The 23,351-nt window shown below is 43.2% G+C and overlaps 1 protein-coding gene across 2 annotated transcripts in view; it reads left to right on the top strand.

Moving 5' to 3' along the window:
* The window catches only part of LOC124034188 (fibrosin-1-like protein), a 437,533-nt gene that overhangs the window by 310,952 nt on the left and 103,230 nt on the right, over window positions 1–23,351 (top strand). For both annotated transcript variants that reach the window (XM_046347042.1, XM_046347043.1), the window contains one exon: window positions 4,250–4,279. In XM_046347042.1, coding sequence (XP_046202998.1) covers window positions 4,250–4,279 — 30 coding nt within the window. The remainder of the gene's footprint in view (window positions 1–4,249; window positions 4,280–23,351) is intronic.

Here is a 23,351-nt window from a genome sequence, read left to right as displayed (position 1 = left end):
CCTCATCTCCGGAGCCACAGGAGGGAAATTGAGGTGGAGGGAATTGTGGCTGTTTCTTGGGTAAAGCTACCATTAGATCCATGTGTATCTGGATGGGCAATAAGGCCTACAGAGAGTGCTTCTGAGGACTGACACAGTATGAAATTTGTGCTTTTCACCACGTTCTCCAATAATAAACCAAGATGGCCGTTTAGGACTGAGGAAAACAGTGCCTGGACTTAGGCCATTCTCTCTGACAACATGAAGATGCCCAACTGTCTCAGCCTTTTGGCTTTGTCAATAGTGAATATGAGGTCTTATCATATCTGTGGGTGGTGGTAGTTCTGAGACTATTTTATTTGACTGAGACACAAATAGGAATAGTTTCAGTATAATGTCACAGTTCAATTTTTGGAGCACAAGCTGGCAGTGAAATGTATGCGCCACAAGCCTCCGTTCTTTTTTTTTACATCCTTGTGGATATCTCACAGCCAGGATGGCCCCAATCAGTATTCAAGCAGACAGCCCCGACAGACATTGACGCTGTGCCAGTATTCATGTCGCCGGAAAAGTTTCTCCCTCTATCTTCGAGGCAAATTTATCGCAAGTCTCCCCAGAATGTGACGGGTGGAACTGTGTGATTAATTTGGCCAGTCGTTTTTTTAATGTGCTCCGGGATGCGTAGCACTTATTGTCTTCCCCCACACGTCTATTACCAAATCTGCAAGAAACAAAAAATCCTGAAGCCGCCTGTCTCCCTCCTCAGCCCTGTTGCCTCATTCCAGGTCTGAGATATGAGGTCGTCTTGGGGCTAGCCTAGCACTGGAGACCCGACCCGGGTCCAGTCTGGACTGGTGTTTCTCTCTTCTGTCAAAATACATCTCCCGCTCCTAAAGTGTTGAAAGCTGTGTAAATGTCAAAACCATCCGTCTGAGGTGTGGAGGGGAGGAGAGGGAAGGGAGACTGAGCCATCCGGTGAAGCTATTCCCTGATTTCTTCTCACTGCGGCAGCGGTTGCCAGGTGCAGATGTTGCTCCTCGCTCCGCCTGCCTCTGAACCAGTAGCCAGGTTTTCTCTATCTTCTCTCATTTTTTTTTTCTTTTTCGGTGGGGGTTGTGTTTGAATATCCATGAGAGGGTGGACCCGCTGGGGCTCCTGTCAGGGAACTTTGCGAGCAACATATCTCCGGGTTTTTAACAACGTCCCCTCTGACTGGCCTGGCCTGCTGTCCTGCTGTTGGTTAGGGGAGGTTGGTGTGTTTGTGGTTTTCCATTTGACCCATTTGGCTGAGGTGTTCCCTCTCCTGGCTTGGCCCTAGTTGACTGCTACAGCACAGAGGATCTCTTCTCAGTTGAACAGCGAGAGAACCCTGTTGCACAGGATGGCATTGGCCTAATGCAGCCCCCACTGTAGCCCTCTCCCACATCGGCGCAATGTAGACCTAGCATAGACTCAGTGTAGACCTATAATAGTATGTAGTTATAGCCTGGACCCATGCTAACCAAACACAGCCCTGACAGACCTCTTTCATCTCCTCAGGAGCCACCACCATGTCCCCACTATGTGTTTAATGCTTCTTCTTCTTTTTCACGTTTGACTTGAAACTCCTATCCTGCTGAGAACAACCCCATCCTTCCTCTAGTCCTCTATTTACACTCTGCTGCAGGAAATGTCTCTTAAAGAGATTGGTGAGGGGGGGGATGAGAGCCCTGCTGTGCTATTTCGATATTATTTTTCCTTCTCCTCCTCTCCAGTGCACTGGCAGCAGCACTCTGTGGCTTCCTTATCCTCTGCTCTCATCCTCATCCTCACTAAGACCAGCCTGCAGGTCTGTGCTTGGGGAATTCAGCTGCAGCCAGAATCCACCTGTTCCTCTCCACCGCACATGCAGGGTTTCAGCCCGGCCCCAATAACAGGGGGAAGTAGCATCACTGTGTGAGCCGCCCGGCAGCAGCAGGCAGCCGTTGTGGTGCATACTAAAAACACATTTCTCCCAGTTCCCTGGGTATGATCTCAAACCAGGATCCCATTTACTTCCAGGGGCAATGTCAACAGGCAAATCTAGGAGAAAGTCTGCTTTTTTTTTGAATGTGGTGATTTAAAAAAAAAAATGACTTGTGAGAGAGAGAGAGACAAATGCTGCTTGATTACAGGTTGTGTTGAGTCAGTAACAGGCTCTTCTGGGTAGAAATGTGTGACAATCAATTTGCAGAGAACTCCCCATGCTGAATTGAAGTTGATTGACAGGGAGCCTAAGCCACTTCCAGTTTCTTTAATACCATGTACCTATAATGTATTTTGACAAGTAAAGCCCTGAAATTAGGGTTTGCAAACATTCCCTGGAGAATTAAGGTACAGACAGCAAGCAGGCTTTTTTTCTCTAATCCTGAACTCACACACATAGACATGGGCACACACACACACACACACACACACACACACACTGATTGTATACAATGGAACATTTAAACATGCTTTCCAAAGTCAGGGCCATTTGATTTCGTGTCTTTCCCTCTCTTTCTCATTCTCTTTCTGTTTCTCTCTTGTGTGTGTGTGTGTGTGTGTGTGTGTGTGTGTGTGTGTGTGTGTGTGTGTGTGTGTGTGTGTGTGTGTGTGTGTGTGTGTGTGTGTGTGTGTGTGTGTGTGTGTGTGTGTGTGTGTGTGTGTGTGTGTGTGTGTGTGTGTGTGTGTGTGTGTGTGTGTGTGTGTGTCCCAGTCTCTCTCTCATTCACTCACTGCCTCTGAATACTATCAACAATGGCCAGTTATAGAAAGGAAATCAATGCATTAATAAGTGTGTTCTCTCTTTTCCATTGATCTGGCCTCCAGTGTAAATGTTTCGACTCCCTTTCTTCTGTAAGAATGGCTCAAAATGGAAGGTTAGGACTTCAGCATTGCCTTAAGATGTTATATAGACAGATGTAAAACACACACACACGGTCATTCATATCATGTTGAGCCACAGAATCTCTTGACTTTACCACTCTCCCCAGTCAGAGAAAGTCTTCTGCCATTCACCCACAGAATGGGAAGATTCAAGGGCATAAGAGTAGCTCTCTGGAGACATCCTTACCTCTGGACTGTAGCAGGCTTGGGTTCAAATACTATTTGAAATCCTTTCAAATACTTAAGCCGGGCTTGATTGAGTTTTCCTGTTGCAATAGAACAAATAGAATAGTCGCAAAAGTGCAAACCCCGCCCCGTCCTGCACTTCCAGGCAGACTAAAGCAAATGCTAACTGTTTTTGAAAGATTTCGCCTAGTATTTGAACCCAGGTCTGGTCTGTAGTGCTGATTGGTACTCGTTGCTTAATTCTACATTTGGACCCACCACGCTACAACACAAAGGGCCGCTGTGCCTCTTTTGACCCAAAGTCTCCCTTTGTGCCGGGGCTCTGAAAAGGAGTTAAACAAAATAAAGAGGGGCACTTAAATATGTTGCCACAGAATCTTAATTGACAGATTGAAGCCAGGCCGGCAGTGTTTTTCAGGGGACCTTCTCTTCTTCTCTTCTCTATGGCTCTTTGCGTGAATAGCTTTTCTCTTTTCTCCCTGGCTCCCCCGCTGTGAGGTCCAGGAGGTCTGACCAACTGGTCCACTCCTGTTTCCACAACTTCGCTTCCCATTGTAGTGAGAGAGGAGCGACCTGGAGGAGCATTTATTCACTATTAACACCTAATGAACGTGAGAAATGGAAGTAGAGATTAAATGAGAGATCAGCTTTTGTGCCTTATAAAGGGATGCCATGCAGGAGACAAGTGGTTATGTACATTGTGGGCATAATTGCACATTTGCATTTCAAAAGTTTTAGTCCATTTTTATAACCAAATGTGAAATACATTCATGTTCACATACTAATGGAGAATGTTGGTTATAGGATATGATGGTCTGAAGATGTGTGGAAAGCACAATTCATATTCTAATCAAGAGAGTGAAGGACACTTTTCTGTTGATTGCAAAATGGACACTCGACAACTCGTGCAGTCTATACTGATATTTGTTTTCCACTTTTTGCAAACTATGGTATTTGCACAGAAAACTCAAGAATAGCGTTATTGTATTATATTGTGTACTCCTTTAGAACCCTGAAAGCTCTCTCAAACGCGACACTTTCTCTCCCTTCATCTCCCTTCATTTGTGTTGAAAGCTGTCACTGAACAAGAAGTCTCCCATAAAAATAACATCTGCACTGATTATGAGGTTGTTGTTGGTGGTGGGGGGGGGGATAAAATGAATAATTCCTTATGTTTTCCCTTCCTCTTCCCTTGCAGTGTGACAGTGAGAGTGACGTTGATGACAAGGTACGGCTTTTTTCTGTTTATCTTTCCCCACCACATCACTTGTACTTGAGGAGTTGTGAACAACAAATGTTGAGTTCCTGACTGAAGAAGAAAAGTGAGAGGAGATGAGGAGGAGCTATAATGGAGCGACAACGCTGCTAGTCCCACTACTGTTGAGCATTTGCGTCCCACAGATAAGTAACAGAAAAGAAAGAAACTAACAAGGAAAACACACAGGCAACTGCCAAAATAAAGGAAATCGCAACTTAAAGTGTCTTTCGAGGGCGGTGGGCCAGTTTAGATTCAGTCAAAATCTAATGTTATTTGCGACGTGCTTTGTAAATAACAGTTGTGCACTAACAGTGAAATGCTTACTTACGGGCCCTTCCCAATAACGCAGAAAGAAAGACAATAGAGAAGTAAAACACGTAATAATGAAAGTAATAATTAAAACAAAATGAATTATGATAACATGGCAATATACAAGGAGCACCAATTCAATGTGCAGGGTTGCCAGATAATCGAGGTAGATATGTACATTAGGGCTGACCCCATGTAGTCAACTGGTCGATTGATTGGTCGATAGCTGTTGGTCGACCGAGATTTCTTTAGTCAAGCATATAGCACCAACATTTTGTTTTAATCAAGGTACAACACGACGCCTGTCTGATTTGCGCCTGGAGACTAATCCATTGTGGAGGCCGTGGGAATGGGACAGTCCATCACTCTTAAGACATGTGCCACAGAAATTGTATATGGTTCTATTACATGCCTTGATTGTCTAAGAATTGTGAGGAGAGAGGAAACCCCAACGTATTTAGGTCTATAATCAACAGCCTGACTGTTAAATGTGCCTGACTTTATACATCATCCATATACAGCACCAGTCAAACGTTTGGACACACCTACTCATTCCCTGCTTTTTCTTTGTTTGACTATTTTCTACATTGCAGAAAAGTAGTGAAGGCATCAAACTATGAAATAACACATATGGAATCATCTAGTAACCCCCCAAAAAATATGGATTTTAGATTCTTCAAAGTAGCCACCTTTTGCCCTGATGACAGCTTTGTACACTCTTCGCATTCTCTCAACCAGCTTCATGAAGTAGTCATCTAAAATGCAAAAAAATAAATTGATTGGTCGACCAGTATTTTTGTTGAGGTCAGGGACACCCCTAGTGTACATACAGTATAACGAGACATAAAGGGGCAGATAGTAAACAGTAGCAGCAGCATATGTGATGAGTCAAAAAAGTTGGCGCAGAAAGGGTTCAATGCAGATTGTATAAACGCAGGTAGGTAGCTATTTGGTGACCTATTTACAGTGCCTTCATACCCCTTGACCTTTTCCACATGTTGTTTTGTTACAGCCTGAAGATTTTGTGTCACTGGCCTACACACAATACCCTATAATGTCAAAGTTAAATGATGTTTTTCTAAGAACATTGACTAATTAATACAAAAGGAAAGCTGAAATGTCTTGAGTCAATAAGTATTCAACCCCTTTGTTAAATTATGGACAGTATGTGGACAGAATATTTAGAATATGTAGGATAGAAAACTATAGTGTCACGCCCTGACCTTTTGGGGGGCACACGGGGAGTGTGGCTGAGTCAGGTTGGAGACCTGAGCCAACTCCCCGTGCTTACCGTGGCGAGCCGTCAGGGATCAGGGATTAGTGCCTGGCCAGGGGTGAGCAGTATGTCCTGTGCCGCCGACTCGTTGAAGTTGAAGTCTTCATCCAAATCGAGGTGAGTGATCGCTGTTCTGATGTCCAGAAGATCTTTTCAGTCGTAGGAAATGATGGCGGACACATTATGTACTAAAAGAGTTGAGATCAGGGCAAAAATACACACAAAATGGCGGAATTGGTCAGGAGCTCGGAAAATGGACGCTATACACTGTACATTCCGGCGCCATTCTGGCAAAGGTCCTACAAGTGTCTGGAACTCTTGTTGGAGGGATGCGACACACATTTGGTGTTTTGTTGATGGCGGTGGAAAACGCTGTCTCAGGTGCCGCTCCAGAATCTCCCACAAGTGTTCAATTGGGTTGAGCTCTGGAGACTGAGACGGCAATGGCATAGAGTTAACATTGTTTTTATGCTCAAAAAATCATCCAGTTACCACTCGTGCCCTTTGGATGGGATCATTGTCATCCTATGGGGGCATAGCCATGGTAGACAAAATAAAGGCCTGCCTGGCATTTTTTTATACACATGATGGGATGTTAATTGCTTAATTAACTCAGGTACCACAACTGTGTGGAAGCACCTGCTTTCAACACCCTTTGTATCCCTCATTTACTCAAATGTTCCCATTATTAGTTTTTCACAACGCAGATAATAACACTGCTTTTATAGGTGTAAGAGAAATGTTGCGTCTTTCAATTTGCAACTCCTTTAACCTCGATGATAAACCCCAAGACTGTGTACAACATGTATCACATTTTATATACAGTACAACAATGTGACGCAAATCTAGTTAATAAATGTCATTGATCACTCTATTATGTAGATTTGAGTTATCATATTCCAATTAATTTCATGCAGAAAATACACTACTGATGTCCCTAATATCCATTGCAGCATGTACAGTATCACAGTCTTTATGTTGTTAAATGGCAGATTTGCCAAGTTGCCATCACTTATTAATCTCCTCTCAGTCTGTTTGACAGCTGTTGGCCAGCGTCTATACAGAGTATTTGTAATAATATCAATTTCACAACTGTACACTTGTTTACTTGGGTGGCTGGCTTGTTCATCTATGGTTTCCTCCACCACCACCTGCAGCCATTCCACCATGAACCACCAATGGGAGCCTCACACATCTTAATTCCCCCGCAGTTTAGCAATTACTCCCTGGTAAATGAATGAGATAGCATGCCTAATCTCCTGTAAGCTTATCTCCCAGTTCTGTGGAAATGTCTGCGGCTCCGCTCGCCCTATAAATAATACATTGATAGCAGCATAATTTGCATGAACTGTAGCTTTGGCAAGTCAATAGGCTTTTATCTCTTCATTGAACCAAAAAGTGAGTGAATGAGTGAGTGTGGGAAGGGGAGCCTCTCTCTCACCCGTCAGTTTGACATGACAGGAAGGGAGTTTTCAGGGCCTGTCAGTTTCCATACAGCTCCCTGGCATCACTATGGGTGAGGAGGGGGAGGGGAGAGGAAGGAACTACTCTACAGACAGAAGCCCCCACCTCTGTATCCTCGGATCAACCCTCCCTCTCTGTTTGCTGTTCTGTGTCTATCCATACCCCTACCCCTGCCACGTGGTAGGTTCATTGCTCATTTGAAATGGGAATGCCATATGTGTTATGTCAGGGGGTTGTTTTAACTATGTGCGTGTTGTTCACAACATGTGGAAGCAATTACTGAGTTGCTGGAAATTCAAAGTGTGTTTTATCTCTTTCTCCAGAAAGGCTAATCTATCAGAACCTTTTTTAAATATTTTTTAATCTATTCAGTGAACGCATAGGGAATAGGGTGGGGTTGGTCCATGTGAGTGCAGTAGTCTCTGGACTTGACTGGCGGTAGTTAACTCCTACCATGCAGTCATGGGGCCTCTCTGAAAAATGTGCCACTGTCCATAGAAACCAGAGAGCTGACGTACATCACAGTGGAGCCGTTGTGAATTCCTAAAGTTCTCCTCTCTGAAAGAGCACCATGTCTTCCATGTTCATTACACGAGCTAAAAAAGAATGTCTGTGTCTGGGTTAAGGACCGTAGTAAACGGACCTCTTCTCGATCGAGGAAATGGAGGACTATTAACTTCATCAAGATGACAGAGTGGCATCCATAGAAAATTGAATGATGAGGGTCAGAGAGAGATGGGAAAAAAAATCAATCTTGACAAGCCATCAGTGGAGTCAAATCACCAGTGTAAAATTGGCTTTCATGAAGGTAGGACAAACACTGTCATTTGTAATTGGCCACACTTACAATAACTCTGTCTGTTTAATTTCTAGCATGTTAACTGCAACAGGTGCTGCCAACAATGGCTGCTTTCTTTCACTTCAAATCAGCAGCCACCTGAACACCCACATTGTCAGGATTTAACAGATTACATCAATTAGAATTTTGCTTGCAGGTGTGCCCGTTTGATGCAATCAGTTACAGTTATTTGAATTATACTGTCTGGTAGCCAGGCTGGTGTATGGTATTGCAGGCCAGCCTGGGTAGATACGAGCACGTCGTAAAACCATTATATTCAAACACACAACAGATAAGACTGCAGATGTATTCCAATGTATTCCCGTGTTGTTGTTTTTTGAGATTGCTCGGTAACCTCTGAGTCCTATGTTGTCAGTGGGGATGTTTATGTAGATTCACCTGCATGGCTGTGCCTGCCCCAGATATAGGTCTACAGGCCTACTCAGATTGTTTTCTCATCGCTCGTATTTCCTCCATGGAGCCTAGCCCTCTGTTTAAAGAAATGTGTAATTTTCCTCCATTATCCCAACATAATGTTTGACAATGAACAGTATTCAAAGTCAGAAATAGTATCCTTGACCCTGAATAACCCACCAAATAACCCCCTGCTGTGGCCTGAAGCGTAGCTCAGATGATTACGATGATTTCTCTTTTATGGAGAGTATAATGAAGTCTCTGTGTTGTTTCAACTATTAAAACGTGTGTGTGGGTGTGTGTGCGGGCGGGCGTGCATGTGTGTCTGTAGCCTGGCTAAATTTAATGTTCATGAAGAGGGCTAACCGCGTGCTTGAAGAATTGCCTCCACAACAGAAGGACCTGTGTGTAAACAAACCCTGTTGTACTGTCACAGGCGTTTTAGTGGAATATGAAGGGCCCATTAGATTGTATCAGGGTCAAATGAGTTCAACTCATCCTATTCTGGGCGGTCGGCTCTCTGTGACTCTATTGATAACATATTATTTATGTCTGTCGAGTGGTTCATACAAAGCATGTGTTACCCATTAGGCTGCTTTACACTAAAATCTGTTCCTCAATGGCACTGTTTGTCTAAGGTTGATGTTTGATCAAACAGGACGTCACCAACTTAGCCACTCAATTTATTTTTAACAATATTTAATGTAATTGTGAATCAGATTTTATGTGTTAATTTACTTTATTACGTTTATTTTTGCAGGGAAAGTGGACATTAACCCCCTATAGTCGATTGACGCACCGGTTCTAAGACTCATCTAAACGTAACTGGTACCGGTTCTAAAAATTTATGGAAGTATGAAGGCCGTTTTGTGCCTAACCAAAAAAGGGGTTAAATATGTGACTGACCGGCTCAATTCAGTCTAAAATATTGTTTGTTACATTAGATAAAAATAGAGACTCCGAGCTAGAAAATGGTATATCATCCACTGCAGTTGAGGAACAATGGGAAAGTAATTCTGCTTTAAAAGTTGATGAACCTGTAACCCTACTTTTAAGAAACTGGCACTTGAATGTTTTGGTACACCTACTGGAGAGCTCTTCTTTGTCTACACCCATTCATTCACACCCTCTTAAGCCTTAGCCCCACCCATCTCCTAAAAGGATTCACATGTGAGGCCATGTGCTAAACAGAGGGAGTAAGGTAGTGTAGTAAACAACCAAAGATTTCCAGACTAAAAGTGGTGAAAGTAGTAGCAAAAATACACTATCTAGTCCTTGGCCAATATCCTAATCCAATTTTGGTGCAGGTCATGTTTTTCTTCGCATAAATGTTTCTAGTAAACACACACTATATCAAATAAAAGTTTATTTGTCACATGCACTGGATACAGAAAGTGTAAACGGTATAGTGTAATGGTTACTTGCATATTTGCATATTAGTAATATCAAAAATAGTGTCCAGATATATATTGTATAAATATTTGAGAATTATTAGATGATTCTTACTCAGACACACCTGTTCAAATTGATGGGTCGTGTGAAAGAAACCATCCCCCAACCACATCTAGCTAAGTGGTTGAGTCACTGTTGTTTAGAAATGTACACATGCTCATGAAATAGATGACAATAATCAACCCCAGACACACCTGGTTAACTTGATGGGTCATGTAATCATCTGGCAAAGTGGAGTCTTTTGTTTAGACATGTAGTTAGATAGCTAAACAATTAACCTAATGTTGCTTTCAAGACAACTGGGAACTTGGAAAAATCTAAGTCAAATCATGACACCAGTGATCATCAGGTCGGAATGTCGGGTCTCTAGAAAGAGGCCCGAATTCTGAGTTGGATGAACGGTCAAAACTATTTTTCCCAGTCGGAGTTCCCAGTTGTCTTGAACGCACTGAAATCGGAAGTCGAAGATTTCCGAGTTCCCAGTTGTTTTGAATGCAGCAATAATCTCAACCCATACTACTAGCAATACAAACTGATTGTCACAGCTAGCCACCATGCATGAATCTGCAGGTAGCTAAAGCTAACCAACTAGTTTCAATGTTAGCTAGCCAGATAACATTAGGCTATAACTAGCAATGCAAATGGCTTTCTGAGATACGAATAATATTAATACATAGATCATACACATAATGTTAGCTGGCGAGCCAGCCAGCTAACGTTTGCTAGCTAGCTAACAGTACACTTTAACTTGCGATGAAAGTGACTTAATGACAACATGTTTTACTTATAATATCTGAAAATGTAGCTAGCTAGACTTATCCGTATAGATGGATGAATGCTTCTCCCTCTCTGTCACGAATGGCATGGTTGCCCTTAGTTTGACGATGTAATCCGGAAACAGGTGTTTTATACAACAGCCTTTGTGTTCTCTTTTCAACTCCCTTCGCATATTTGCAATCAAATGCCAGAATTTTCTCCATTTCCTTAGCTATCATATTCTGCTTCAACCAGGCATTCCACTGATTTTAAAACTCGGTCAACTTCTTTTCTGTGACAACAACACTGTTGTTTTCCCCATCACTGTCATCAGAAGACTTATCAGAAGCTACATTTTGCAGTTCTTCATGATATCTTTCTAAAAAGCAGCTACTTTGCAGCTCATGCTATAGACAGAAGCATGCTACATGGCAGACCAATTCATTATTCATTATCAAGAGTGTGCAAAGCTGTCATCAAGGCAAAGGGTGGCTACTTTGAAGAATCACAAATATAAAATCTATTTTGATTTGTTTAACACGTTTATGGTTACTACATGATTCCATATGTGTTATTTCATAGTTTTTATGTCTTCACTATTATTCTACAATGTAGAAAATAGTAGAAATAAATAAAAACCCTAAACTGAGTAGGTGTGTCCAAACCTTTGACTGGTACTGTATGTGTAAAAAAAATATATTAAAAAACCTGAACTTTCTTATATCCCCTTGACATAATTAACACTTAACTTTGTTTCTTATTATTTATTTTTTGACTTTCTTTTTGCCATATATAAATGTGTTATTCAGTGCATTTCTTTGGGCTGTAGTAGTAAAGGCCAAATTCAATATTTTAGACTTGTAAGAATTCATCAACATTTAAAGTAAAAGTGCTGGTTCTAGCCAGCCGGCTAAATTTCGATCATAGTCCCTGGGCAGGTATTGTTTTTAGGCTTGGTTATAGTGAAACGTGAATTCTCGTCATCATTTTGACAGTTTGTTGCAAAAGCAATATATTTTGGTCTATTTTAATAGTAATAGTTGCCCCTAGCAGTTCAACACTACGTCATCTCAAACTCTCCCTTCTAGATGTTCTGGGTGGTACCACCTCAGGGCTTACTATAAAAGTAGGTGACAGCATGCCTTATTTGGCAATGATCTTGGTAAGATGCTTCCTTGACCTAGGCTTACTGATGTTACACAAAATTCAAAGGGCATTAAGGCACATTTCTGCATATTACCAAATTAAATGTTTTTGCTTTCCGTTTCATATACATCTATGTGCTTTTACGTAGACAAACATGTAGGCTATGAGGATACTATGTTTATTTGTAGCTACAGGCAAGTCAGTCAGAACAAATGATTATTTACAATGAAGGCCAAACCCTAACCTGGACGACGCTGGGCCAATTGTGCGCCGTCCAATGGGACTTCCAATCACAGCCTGTAGTGATGCCTCTAGCACTGAAATGCAGTGCCTTAGACTGCTGCGCCACTCGGGAGGCATCATCATTAAAAAAAAGAATGACAATGGTGGTCATCTCAAATCGTTTTATTTTTTCCCAACCACTATTACTGCTTGGTCTGCTAATACAGTTAGTTAATAGTTCAATGGTTGTGAGTTCTAATCCCACATGGGGCAGATATCTTTTTGTAATTCTTTATTTACAATATTCATCCTGTGCCCATACACTTGTAATTCTGAAAAGTGAAAGCATACCTGTGGGATTGCCCTGGTAGTAGTTGTAGGTTTTTACAGTGCCTTCAGAAAGTATTCAGATCCCATTACTTCTTCCACATTTTGTTAGGTTACAGCCTTATTGTAAAATTAATGAAATAGTCCCCCCCCCATCAATCTACACACAATACCCCATAATGACAAAGCAAAAACTGTTTTATATAATTATAAATAAATAAAAATATTTACATAAGTAAGACCCTTTACTCAGTCCTTTGTTGAAGCACAATTGGCAGCGATTACAGTCGTCTTGGGTATGACCCTACAAGCTTGGCCCACCTGTATTTGGGGAGTGTCTCGCATTCTTTTCTGCAGATCCTCTCAAGCTCTGTCAGGTTGGATGGGGAGCGTCGCTGCACAGCTATTTTCAGGTCTTTCCAGAGATGTTCGGCTAAGCTGGGCTCTGGTTTAGCCACTTAAGGACATTCAGAGACTTGTCCCGAAGCCACTCCTGGTTTGGATTGGCTGTGTACTTAAGGTTTTTGTCCTGTTGGAAGGTGAACCTTCGCCCTAGTCTGATTTCCTGTGAGCTCTTGACCAGGTTTTCATCAAGGATCTCTCTGCACTTTGCTCCATTCATCTTTGCCTCGATCCTGACTAGTCTCCCAGTCCCTGCTGAAATACATCCCCACAGCATGATTCTGCCACCACCATACTTCACCGTAGTGATGGTGCCAGGTTTCTTCCAGACGTGACACTTGGCATTCAGGCCAAAGAGTTGAATCTTGTTTCTCATGGTCTGAGAGTCTTTAGGTGCCTTTTGGCAAACTCCAAGCGAGCGGTCATGTGCCTTTTACTGAGGAGGAGCTTCTGTCTGGCCACTTTACCATAAAGACCTGATTGGTGGAGTGCTGCAGAGATGGTTGTTATTCTGGAAGGTTCTACAATCTCCACAGAGTTAATTTAGAGCTCTTTCAGAGTGACCATCGGATTTTTGGTCATCTCCCTGACCAAGGCCCTTCCCCCCCAATTGCTTAGTTTGGCCGGGCATCCAGCTCTAGGAAGAGTCTTGGTGGTTACAAATTCCTTCCATTTAAGAATGATGGAGGCCACTGTGTTTTTGGGGACCTTCAATGCTTCAGAAATGTTTTGGTACCTTTCCCCAAATCTGTGCATCGACACAATCCTGTCTTGGCGCTCTACTGACGATTCCTTAAACCTCATTACTTGGTTTGTGCTCTGACATGCACTGTCAACTGTGGGACCTTATATAGACAGGTGTGTGCCTTTCCAAATCATGTCCAATCAATTGAATCTGCCACAGGTGGACTCCAATCAAGTTGTAGAAATATCTCAAGAATGATCAATGGAAACAGGATGCACCTGAGCTCAATTTCAACTCTCATAGCAAAGGCACTGAATACTTATGTAAAAATGTCTAATTGTCATTATGGGGTATTGTGTGTAGATTACTGAGGGTTTTTGTTTTATTAATCCATTTTAGAATAAGACTGTAACGTAACAAAATGTGGAAAAGGGAACTGAGTTTATTTGTCCATTGGGAAAAAAGCTACTGTAATACTTCAATGCAGATTGGATTGAATTGAGCCCTTAGTCTTCATTTTCAAGGTGATGATGGCACTTTCCTTTCCAACACAACACCGCAACAAATCAAACGTATTTGGTGCACTATGGGTGATTGAAATTTGCACCGCAAGTGTCACTAGATGTCAGATACTCGGCGCCTTACCACTGTTAGCTAACTGTTTAGCGCCATATTTGCTTGTGATGCGCATCATTTTATTATCTGAGCATGGCAGTGGACTTCTGGTAAGAATGCTTTAGTGAGAAAGTGTTGAGATCAGGTACGACCACGTTTACCCACCCCCAAAATTAATATTTATGAGCAATTCCCCCCGATCCACAACCTGAATGCATTTTTTTTATATGAAGGGGTTGGGCAAAGGCTGAAATTGGGGTTGAGAGTTACCCTTTAAGAAAAATACAGACAGACAATAAGCACATGAAGAGCAACATATTGTCCAACACTTAGCACGCAGACAGACAGAGCAATAACACCAAAAGAAACCCAACAAAATGTTATACCACCATAGTCTACAGGTTTTGTTTGGTGGAATCTGTCATGCAGATAGAGAATGTTATTCCCACTGTTTCAGTAGGACCACATGGCCTCGGTTAGCTGTGACTATTACCTTCATTGACCTCTGCTTCCCCATGTAGTTCAAACAAGATCAATTATTATTCCATGCGTCTATTTAGAAATATCAGCGAGCCAAAGTTGGCAACTTTTCTCATGTCTGTGTTCATGCTACTTGAAGTGAAGAGGGTCATTTTCTTTCATTTAAGAGGAAGAGAAAAAAGGCGGGATTTATCCTTCTCTCTCTGTTTTCAAAGACTGCCCTGAAGTGTCGTCCTGACTCTATTATGCTGAGCTCGCCTGTCTGCGCCGCTGCTCATCCAGTTTCCTCTGTGTTCTTTAGCTTTAGCAAATAACATCATGGCTCCCTGTCTCTCCTCTCCATGTCAGGAATACTAGCATTAGCCTCTAATATGCTACTCCAGTGCTCTTCTCTTCACCAGTCTTAGCTAACACAGTGGCTGGCCTGCCCTGTCATGGCTCTGCAGCGATGGCGTAATGCTCATTCGCCCAGTGTCGACACCCAGGTCGTCTAATTCCATTTGCTTCTATTTTCCAGGCAGGCAGGCAGTCATTCAGCAGTAACTGTATCTGTCTGAGTCTCCCACTGCCTCTCTCCTCTCTCCCAGGGGACCATTACCACATCCCTGCTACAGCTCTTTAATGGTTTCAATACTCGCTTGACAGGACGGCACAACGCTGACTTGATTGACACATTAATTCCTCCCTCCCTTATCTCCCGGTATAGGGAGTGAATGGTGTATCACAGAGACGAGTGTTTCTGAGAGCTTATCAGTAATGGCTCGTCAGGTAGTGTCCTCCTAGGTGATGTATCTGGGTAGTGTGTCTTAAGGTAGCATGCACCTACATACGGAGCGCCGTGTCTATGGAAACACAGAACACACCCACTCTACCCCTCCCCCTTCTTCTTCCTCTCTCTTTCTTCCTCTCTCTTTCTTCCTCTCTCTTTCAGTTGTATTATCTCTTCCCCTCTCGCAGAGGATTTTGTCATATTGTCGTCCATCTCTCTCTCTCTCTCTCCTCTATCTGTCTGTGTGTTGCTTTCTTCCCTCTCTCTCTCTCTCTCTCTCTCTCTCTCTCTCTCTCTCTCTCTCTCCTCTATCTGTCTGTGTGTTGCTTTCTTCCCTCTCTCTCTCTCTCTCTCTCTCTCTCTCTCTCTCTCTCTCTCTCTCTCTCTCTCTCTCTCTCTCTCTCTCTCTCTCTCTCTCTCTCTCCTCTATCTGTCTGTGTGTTGCTTTCTTCACTCTCGCTCTCTCTCTCTCTCTCTCTCTCTCTCGCCCATGTCAGAGAAAAGGAAAAAGGAATGGCAATGACTGTGCCTCTGGCCCCTTATATCACCCAGCCCACCCCCCACATCCCTCTTCCCATTCCCCCAACCCCTGTGAAGCCCAGGTTCTTTCCCAGACTCCTCATATTCAATAACAAACAGCCCACCCACCAGGTCGCTGACAGCCCTAATAGTTTTTCATGGGGGAAAAAATTGACCGACTTAATGTTTCGACACAAGTGATCATCCGTCCTCATCTCCTTAATGAAATTAGATTAAGTGCACCTGGGAAAGAGCTGATGAAGCAGAATGCCTTGCCACCTCCTTTAATTTAAAACCAATTTGCCAGCAATATTCCCCCCAGCTCGGGATTCTTCTAAGCAGATTCAAAATGGAGGACGAATGAGATCAGACCAGAGCTGACTAGTTTAATTCCGGTCCCCACAGGCAGCACCAAATTATAACTGACACCGGCAACAGAGGCTTTAATATGGAGATGTCATTTTTCTCCTCTCCTCCCCACCTTTGTCTCTCTTTCTCTTTTCTCTCTCTTTCTTTCTCTCTCTTTAGCTCGCTCTCTCTGTCTGTCTTTCTCTCTCTCTCTCTCTTTCTTCCTCTATGTGATGAACCGTGGCTGCCTCTGGAAAAGGCTGTGTTTTCATCAGCTGGTGTCATGATGTTATAGCTGTAGCAATTACAGTGGTCTGGAAACACTCTTCTGTTTCATTTATATTGGGCTGTTTGCAATGTTCTCTCTTCTCTAGTTTATCCGGTTTAAGTCTGTGTTTTTTCCCCTGTTTGTCAAGAGATACATCTGTTGTACATTTAGTGCATCACAACTATGTGGTGATTTTAGAGTTACAGTTCATTCTTCTTCTTTCTGACTGAATCGAAATCTGAGTCGTGGTCTGCTAAGTGGCACATTTTAAATCTGAATTTGATCATTTTAAGAAAAACTATTATGCCTAGTACTTAGGTGTACCTGCGTAGACCTTTCCGGAACGATTTGGCTAATTGTCTTGACATTTACTGTATGAACATTTTCAGACAGGGAATAATTTGAGGGGTGGGGGTGGGTGGCGGGCAAATTAAGCATATAATTAAAACCCTGTGGTGTCTTGACAAGGTGGGTGACGCAGAGGATGTCTTCTGTCCCCTGTAGGGCCAGGCAAACCAATGACACAGCCAACTGATGGCAGCAAACGCCTGCATGTCACTATCAATGCATGTCAGAGTAAGAGTGACAGGAACAGCAATGATGCCGCTACCAAGGTTTTTGCATTCATTCCTGAATACACTACTCTGGATTGCTTTCTAAAGGTTACTTTGCCATGAACGTAATTCATGTAAACAGAAACCTGTGACTGATAAAGCAATTATCTTTGCATGGCTACGTGGGAAAGTGTCAAATCTAGAAGCTAAGTTTATCTCTCTGTTTAGCTCTGTCCTCTTTGTTCTTGTGGTGTTTGCTTTGGCAGGGGGTGTTAAAACAGGTATTCAGGCCTTTGTTCTTTGGAAATCATAACACGCACTCTTTCCAATTTCCCAACCATAGAGTAGGCCCTACCTCTAACCTTTTCAGAACACCGTGTCCGTTCTCTGCTGCAGTAGAGAGACAGCTTATGATCATAGTCATTGTGGAAATGATTCTTGCCTGGATGAACTTCAAGTTTCGCTGCGTACTTGTCCTCTTGTCCTACACCCTCACCTGCTCCACTTTTGAAGAGGTTCTTCAAATACCAATTTCCCATCTCAGAACCAATGCCCTGTACTGTAATAGTCTGAAGAATTTTCTACAAGGGCCAAGTGGGATTGTCGATTTTACAATTTTCCATAAGAGATCATCTCTCTTTGATCTCCTAGTGATACAGCTGGTTCACCTCTAACATCAAACAGAATAGCTGTGGAGGTTTTATTTCATAAAAAAAAAAATATATATATATATATATATATTGTTTTGTAATTTGTTGAGAGATTAAAACGCTTAAAACTCAGGTAACCTCACACACACACACACACACACACACACACACACACACACACACACACACACACACACACACACACACACACACACACACACACACACACACACACACACACACACACACACACACACACACACACACACACACACACACACACACACACACACACACGGTAGTAGCTAAACTGAGTTCCATTGTCCAGTCCAAGTATCATGGCAGCCCGTCCATTGTTTTCACAAAGGCCCGCGTTTGAATAACAAGCCAAGTACTATAAACATTTTTCCACATCAGTAATAAAATAAACATTTAGTCCATATTGGTTGCAGATGTCCTCTCAGTAGAGAAAAAACTATGTATGAGTGTGTCAAATTTGAGTGTTTCTGATCTTGCATAAACATAATGCCTAAGTGTCTTTTTATTCAATAAACATCGGTGGACCCTAATTACTTCCACATTTCTTCTGGCTGGAAGTGGAAGGCAGACCTTGTGTTGTACGGAGCTTGGAGCTCTGTGTGTGAGTCCCAAATGGCACCCTATTCCCTACATACTGCACTACTTTTGACCAAAGCCCAATGCACTATATAGGGAATAGGGTACCTTTTGGGATGCTGCCTGTGACTGAGCCCTGTCCCAGCCGTTGGCTTGTCCAGAGAAACTTCCCTAATGCAACAGGACCTATTTTTCCTTTCCTGCAAATGGCATACGCAATCAGGGACAAATATAGAATTCCCCATTGTTCCTAGTAATCTGTGCCATCGTGGATAATGTTTCCCTGAAGAAACTGACCTTTTCTTTTTGGCCTGGAACACATCAATATATGGAACCCAGACCAACCTGACCCGTGGTGCTCAGAAAGGAGTGTTGAGAGAGCATGAAATCCCTTAACAGACAAAGAGGCCAGTCAGCCAAACAGCACGTTGAGCCTTACAGTTTTACATTTTATAGGGAAATAAACACATTCATAGAGCACAGGCATAGACCATCATTATTTTTCGAAGCTCTATATTTTGTCTGTTTACTCACTGGTTTCCCTTACAGGACATGGCCAATTATGTTGGGCTTGTTGACATTAATGGACTCAGTGAACCTCAACGGGGTCCTGTAAGGGGGATCTGACTAACCGGACCCCACATAATGATTATGACGGACAATAAACCAGGAGAAGAGGAGAGCACGCTGTCCAGTCTCTCTCTCTCTCTCTCTCTCTCTCTCTCTCTCTCTCTCTCTCTCTCTCTCTCTCTCTCTCTCTCTCTCTCTCTCTCTCTCTCTCTCTCTCTCTCTCTCTCTCTCTCTCTCTCTCTCTCTCTCACTCTACCTCTCTCTGAGTGAGAAAGGAAAACCTCTCGTCTGTCTTCACTCCACCAACCACTTGAACATCTCTGACTAAATCTAAACACCCAGATGCCTGTGGAGGGTAGTGAACGCCAAAACCTCAAGCCTGCTCTCCCCCTTAAGTCGCTTTGGCCTTAGAGGGGAACTGTCCGTGTGTGTGTGTGTGTGTGTGTGTGTGTGTGTGTGTGTGTGTGTGTGTGTGTGTGTGTGTGTGTGTGTGTGTGTGTGTGTGTGTGTGTGTGTGTGTGTGTGTGTGTGTGTGTGTGTGTGTGTGTGTGTGTGTGTGTGTGTGTGTGTGTGTGTGATGTGGGGAGCTGGCGGGCAGAGAGGGAGTAGAGTAGAGATCTGGAAGAGCAGCGCTGAGATCAGGACCAGAACACACAGAGCCAGCTGCCTTCAATTGAAGTAGAAACCCAGCGACTCAGTCCCTCATGCGCAAAACCAGCTGCCTTTGATCTGCGGCAGCCAGGGGAAAAGGTGCAGGGCTTGAAAGATTACAGGAAAAAATAATTATTGTATCAAAGAGACCTACATAAAACTTTATAGGGGATTTAGAGGCGCAGGGGGGGAGAGGGAAGCAGGTACTAACGATGCCTGCCACTCATGTTCATTTGCCAGCTCTTTCCCTCTTTCAGGGGGCCTTCTTTAATGATGTGGTGCACCTGGCCTCTCCCTTAACTTTTATGCGAGAACATTTTTCTCCCCACTCCATCCCGCCATGCTACTTTACTTTGACTTTTATCACTCCAACAAGTTGTCACCCACGATGGATTCATTGGTGTAATCTACCCTGATTTGCATGTCCGTTTCTGGCTTTGACAAACAGCACAGTGCTATGCTAGCGAACCCTTACAATTGGGTGTCTGAGTGAGTTTCGGAGTCAGAGCCCGCCATAACGGAGGACTGGCCTAGCTGGCATTAAAACAGCCACCCTGCCGTCACCACAGACACAGCCTATACAGGCCTCGATTGAAATACATTTGACTTCATTAGCACTAAACCTGCTCCGGCCCAGGGACCCATGATGCTGCCGGAGGGAGAGGGTTGAGTGGCGGCGTGGCAAAGGACCAACCCGGCAGAGACAGCAAGGGAGGCACTGAGAAGATCTAACACATAGCTCTGACAGCCTGAATAGGCCCCATGCTCTGACGGCGGCGGGACGGGTGCCAAAAAAGGGGCGACGTGCGTCACTGGCTTTAGGGGGGCTCAATCAACACCTGGTCAGAATATTAACGCCAATGCGCTTCTGCCACATCAACAGGCCACACACACACTCACTCGTGGTTGCTGGGCTGCATACCAGTAATGCGTGGGCACATGGTGAATGCCTCAGCGTGGGGTGATCCAGAAGAGATGCACCACCGGTTTGACTTGACCTGTTCCCATCCCCCCCTCTCCAAGTGGCGTCAACAGTTATCATGTTATTGTGTTACAGTCTATGTAAAGCTCAACAGACAATTCATAAATAGTCATTTAGAAGCAGTGAGTAATTTTATGACTATGTTAGTGTGTCAGCTTTCCCAACTAAGGGTTGGAAATCAAATTCAGAATACATCATTCTCTAGTGATTTGAAATATGATTTGTATAACCAATAATACTGCGGTTGTATATTGAGTTTTTATTTTATTTTTTTAAAGCTGCCCGAACGAGATGTCGATGGAGGCAGATATCATGTCACCCATGTTGAGAAGCCTGTCGTGTTGCTAGTCCCCGACTGACTTGTATAGGAAAGCTTTTATGCTCCATAAATATTCAACCAACCTCACAACACGCAGCATTGTTTGGCGCTCCGCTCCGTTGGAGATCTGCAGCAGAAACCGGATCAATAATTCAAATCAAAGGCTGGGTTGAAATCCGCTAGATGGGCGAGCGAGCCGTGTGTCATTATTTGATAACTTTATTTTGCTCCAAAGAGCACCTCTTATAGAGTAAATAATAATAAAGGGAAAAAAACGCCTGCAGACACTCACGCCGAGCTAGAGCTGCATACAAATGAAAACCCAGCAAGCAGTAGGGTAGTAGCTATTTTGGAATGACAGTGTTATGAATACTCATTGTGGATGTAGGGAGAAAATATGGTTGTACCAAGGCCGTTCGTTCAAGCCAGAGAATAACACATAAATTACTACTGTTGAATGTGGGGCCAGAGCCATAGTCTTGGAGAGGGAGCAGCCACAGATCACAACGCTTTTAAGACAAAAGACTCATCTACCCACTGAAAATACACTATTACTGTGGAGAGAGAAGGGAGGAGGGGAGGGAGGACGGAAGGGCAGGCTTCAGAGTTGACCCAGCCTCTGGTGGGAGAGTGTGCATGCTGATAAATAAATAACTGTGAAAATAAATAAATAATTAAGGCGGTAACCCCAGATAGGACTCTGGTAGCCCGAGGGTGGTAAGTTTTCTGTCTGCTGTCGACGAGAGAGCACTTTGATCAGAGGAGTGTCTGAAGATTCGTTCCACATCTGAACAGAGAAAACGAGCTGTAAACTGCCAAAAAGTATTTTAATGACAGTTGGATTATAAAATGAAAGAGGGCTCCAGATGGCAAGCAGTACAGCGGCTGTTGGTGGGGTTTTTAACTGCTTTTTTATTGCTAAAATATGGGTGAAAAATTGCGTGGGGCTTATTAGGTATCCCACTGTGATGTTGCTCAGCTGGCCAAGCTGTTCTCCGTGGCCTCCGTCCAAACATGCCTCCATACATTTTTAGCAGTACCTTTAAATCTGTAAGATCCCTCCTTGTTAAGTTCACCCCAGCTACCCCAACCCCCCTCACCATATTTATTTTTAAAGAAGGACTTCTCTCAGTTGAGCTTTTTTTTAAAGGCTGGATGAAAGCCTCCGGAGTAGCTTTACAAAGGGGAGGGGGGGGGGTTGGCTGTGCGGCAGGGGGGTTCCTTTCCCGCTTTGCTTTCCATGCTCATTACGATGAGCCAAGAACCAGTGTTTAGCCCCTTAACGACTTAATTCCTGCGTGATTTCATTAGGCTTTTTGCTCTTTCTGACGCAGAATGAGCCCAGCTGATTATTAATCAGATATGCGGTGCTGTGTATCCATGCGGCTGACAGGGTCAGGGACAGAAATAGTAGTCTAGGCATAGAGGGTGAAGCAGTGACTGGGCACAGAGAGCCAAGGCCACAGATTCAAGATGGAGGAGCAGTTACTGACTTGCCACTGAGATCCAAAATGGCGAAGCAGTGACTAGAATTGTATAGAGTTTTCTGTGTTAATGCAGAGGTTGAAGAGAAGTTAAGCTCAAGAGAGGAGATTGAATTGATTTATGTTATTCCATCAGTATACAGTATTATATAGAGTACTATAATGCTGTAGACATAAGTTATTGCTCAATGGTCAATTCAAACCTACCATCACATCTAAGCCAATATGCAAATGAACTTGATTGGAGGTACACAACACAATGCCTGCCATTCAGCTGTTACCGAGAACCACATACCATTCAGCTGTTACCGAGAACCACATACCAGATTTTTTTACAGGGTCATTAGCATTTGAATTTCAGACCATTTTTTGGCCCCATCTAGCTCAAATTCAAGCCGACTACGTGAAAAATATGTCGATGTGCCCTTGAGTTAGTCACGTGCTCCCATAAAACGCTCTGGATTAGAGCGTCTGCTAAATGACTAAAATGTAAATTAGCTAGCTAGCTTGAGCCAAACAACAGCTGACAACACTTAGCTAGCTGGCTACTTCAAACAGCTAACGTTATCTAGCTCACGTCCTAATGCAATTTAGTTAGCTAGCTAACTAGCCAACGATAACAAAACAGGGGTGTGGACATTCGTTCACTGCAAATAAATGTTGAATACAGCACCAGTCAAAAGTTTGGATACACCTACTCATTCAAGGGTTTTTATTTATTTTTTACTATTTTCTACATTGTAGATAGTGAAGAAATCAAAACTATGAAATAACACATATGGAATCATTTAGTATCCAAAAAAGTGTGAAACAAATCAAAATATATTTTATAGATTCTTCAAAGTTGCCACCCTTTGCCTTGATGACAGCTTTGCACACTCTACCAAGGTCTAGTACAGGATGAATAGAATGGACAACAGAGACGGA

The sequence above is a fragment of the Oncorhynchus gorbuscha genome, linkage group LG04 (assembly GCF_021184085.1).
Source record: "Oncorhynchus gorbuscha isolate QuinsamMale2020 ecotype Even-year linkage group LG04, OgorEven_v1.0, whole genome shotgun sequence".
Classification (NCBI taxonomy): domain Eukaryota; kingdom Metazoa; phylum Chordata; class Actinopteri; order Salmoniformes; family Salmonidae; genus Oncorhynchus; species Oncorhynchus gorbuscha.
This window is presented reverse-complemented; position numbering and strand designations above follow the sequence as displayed.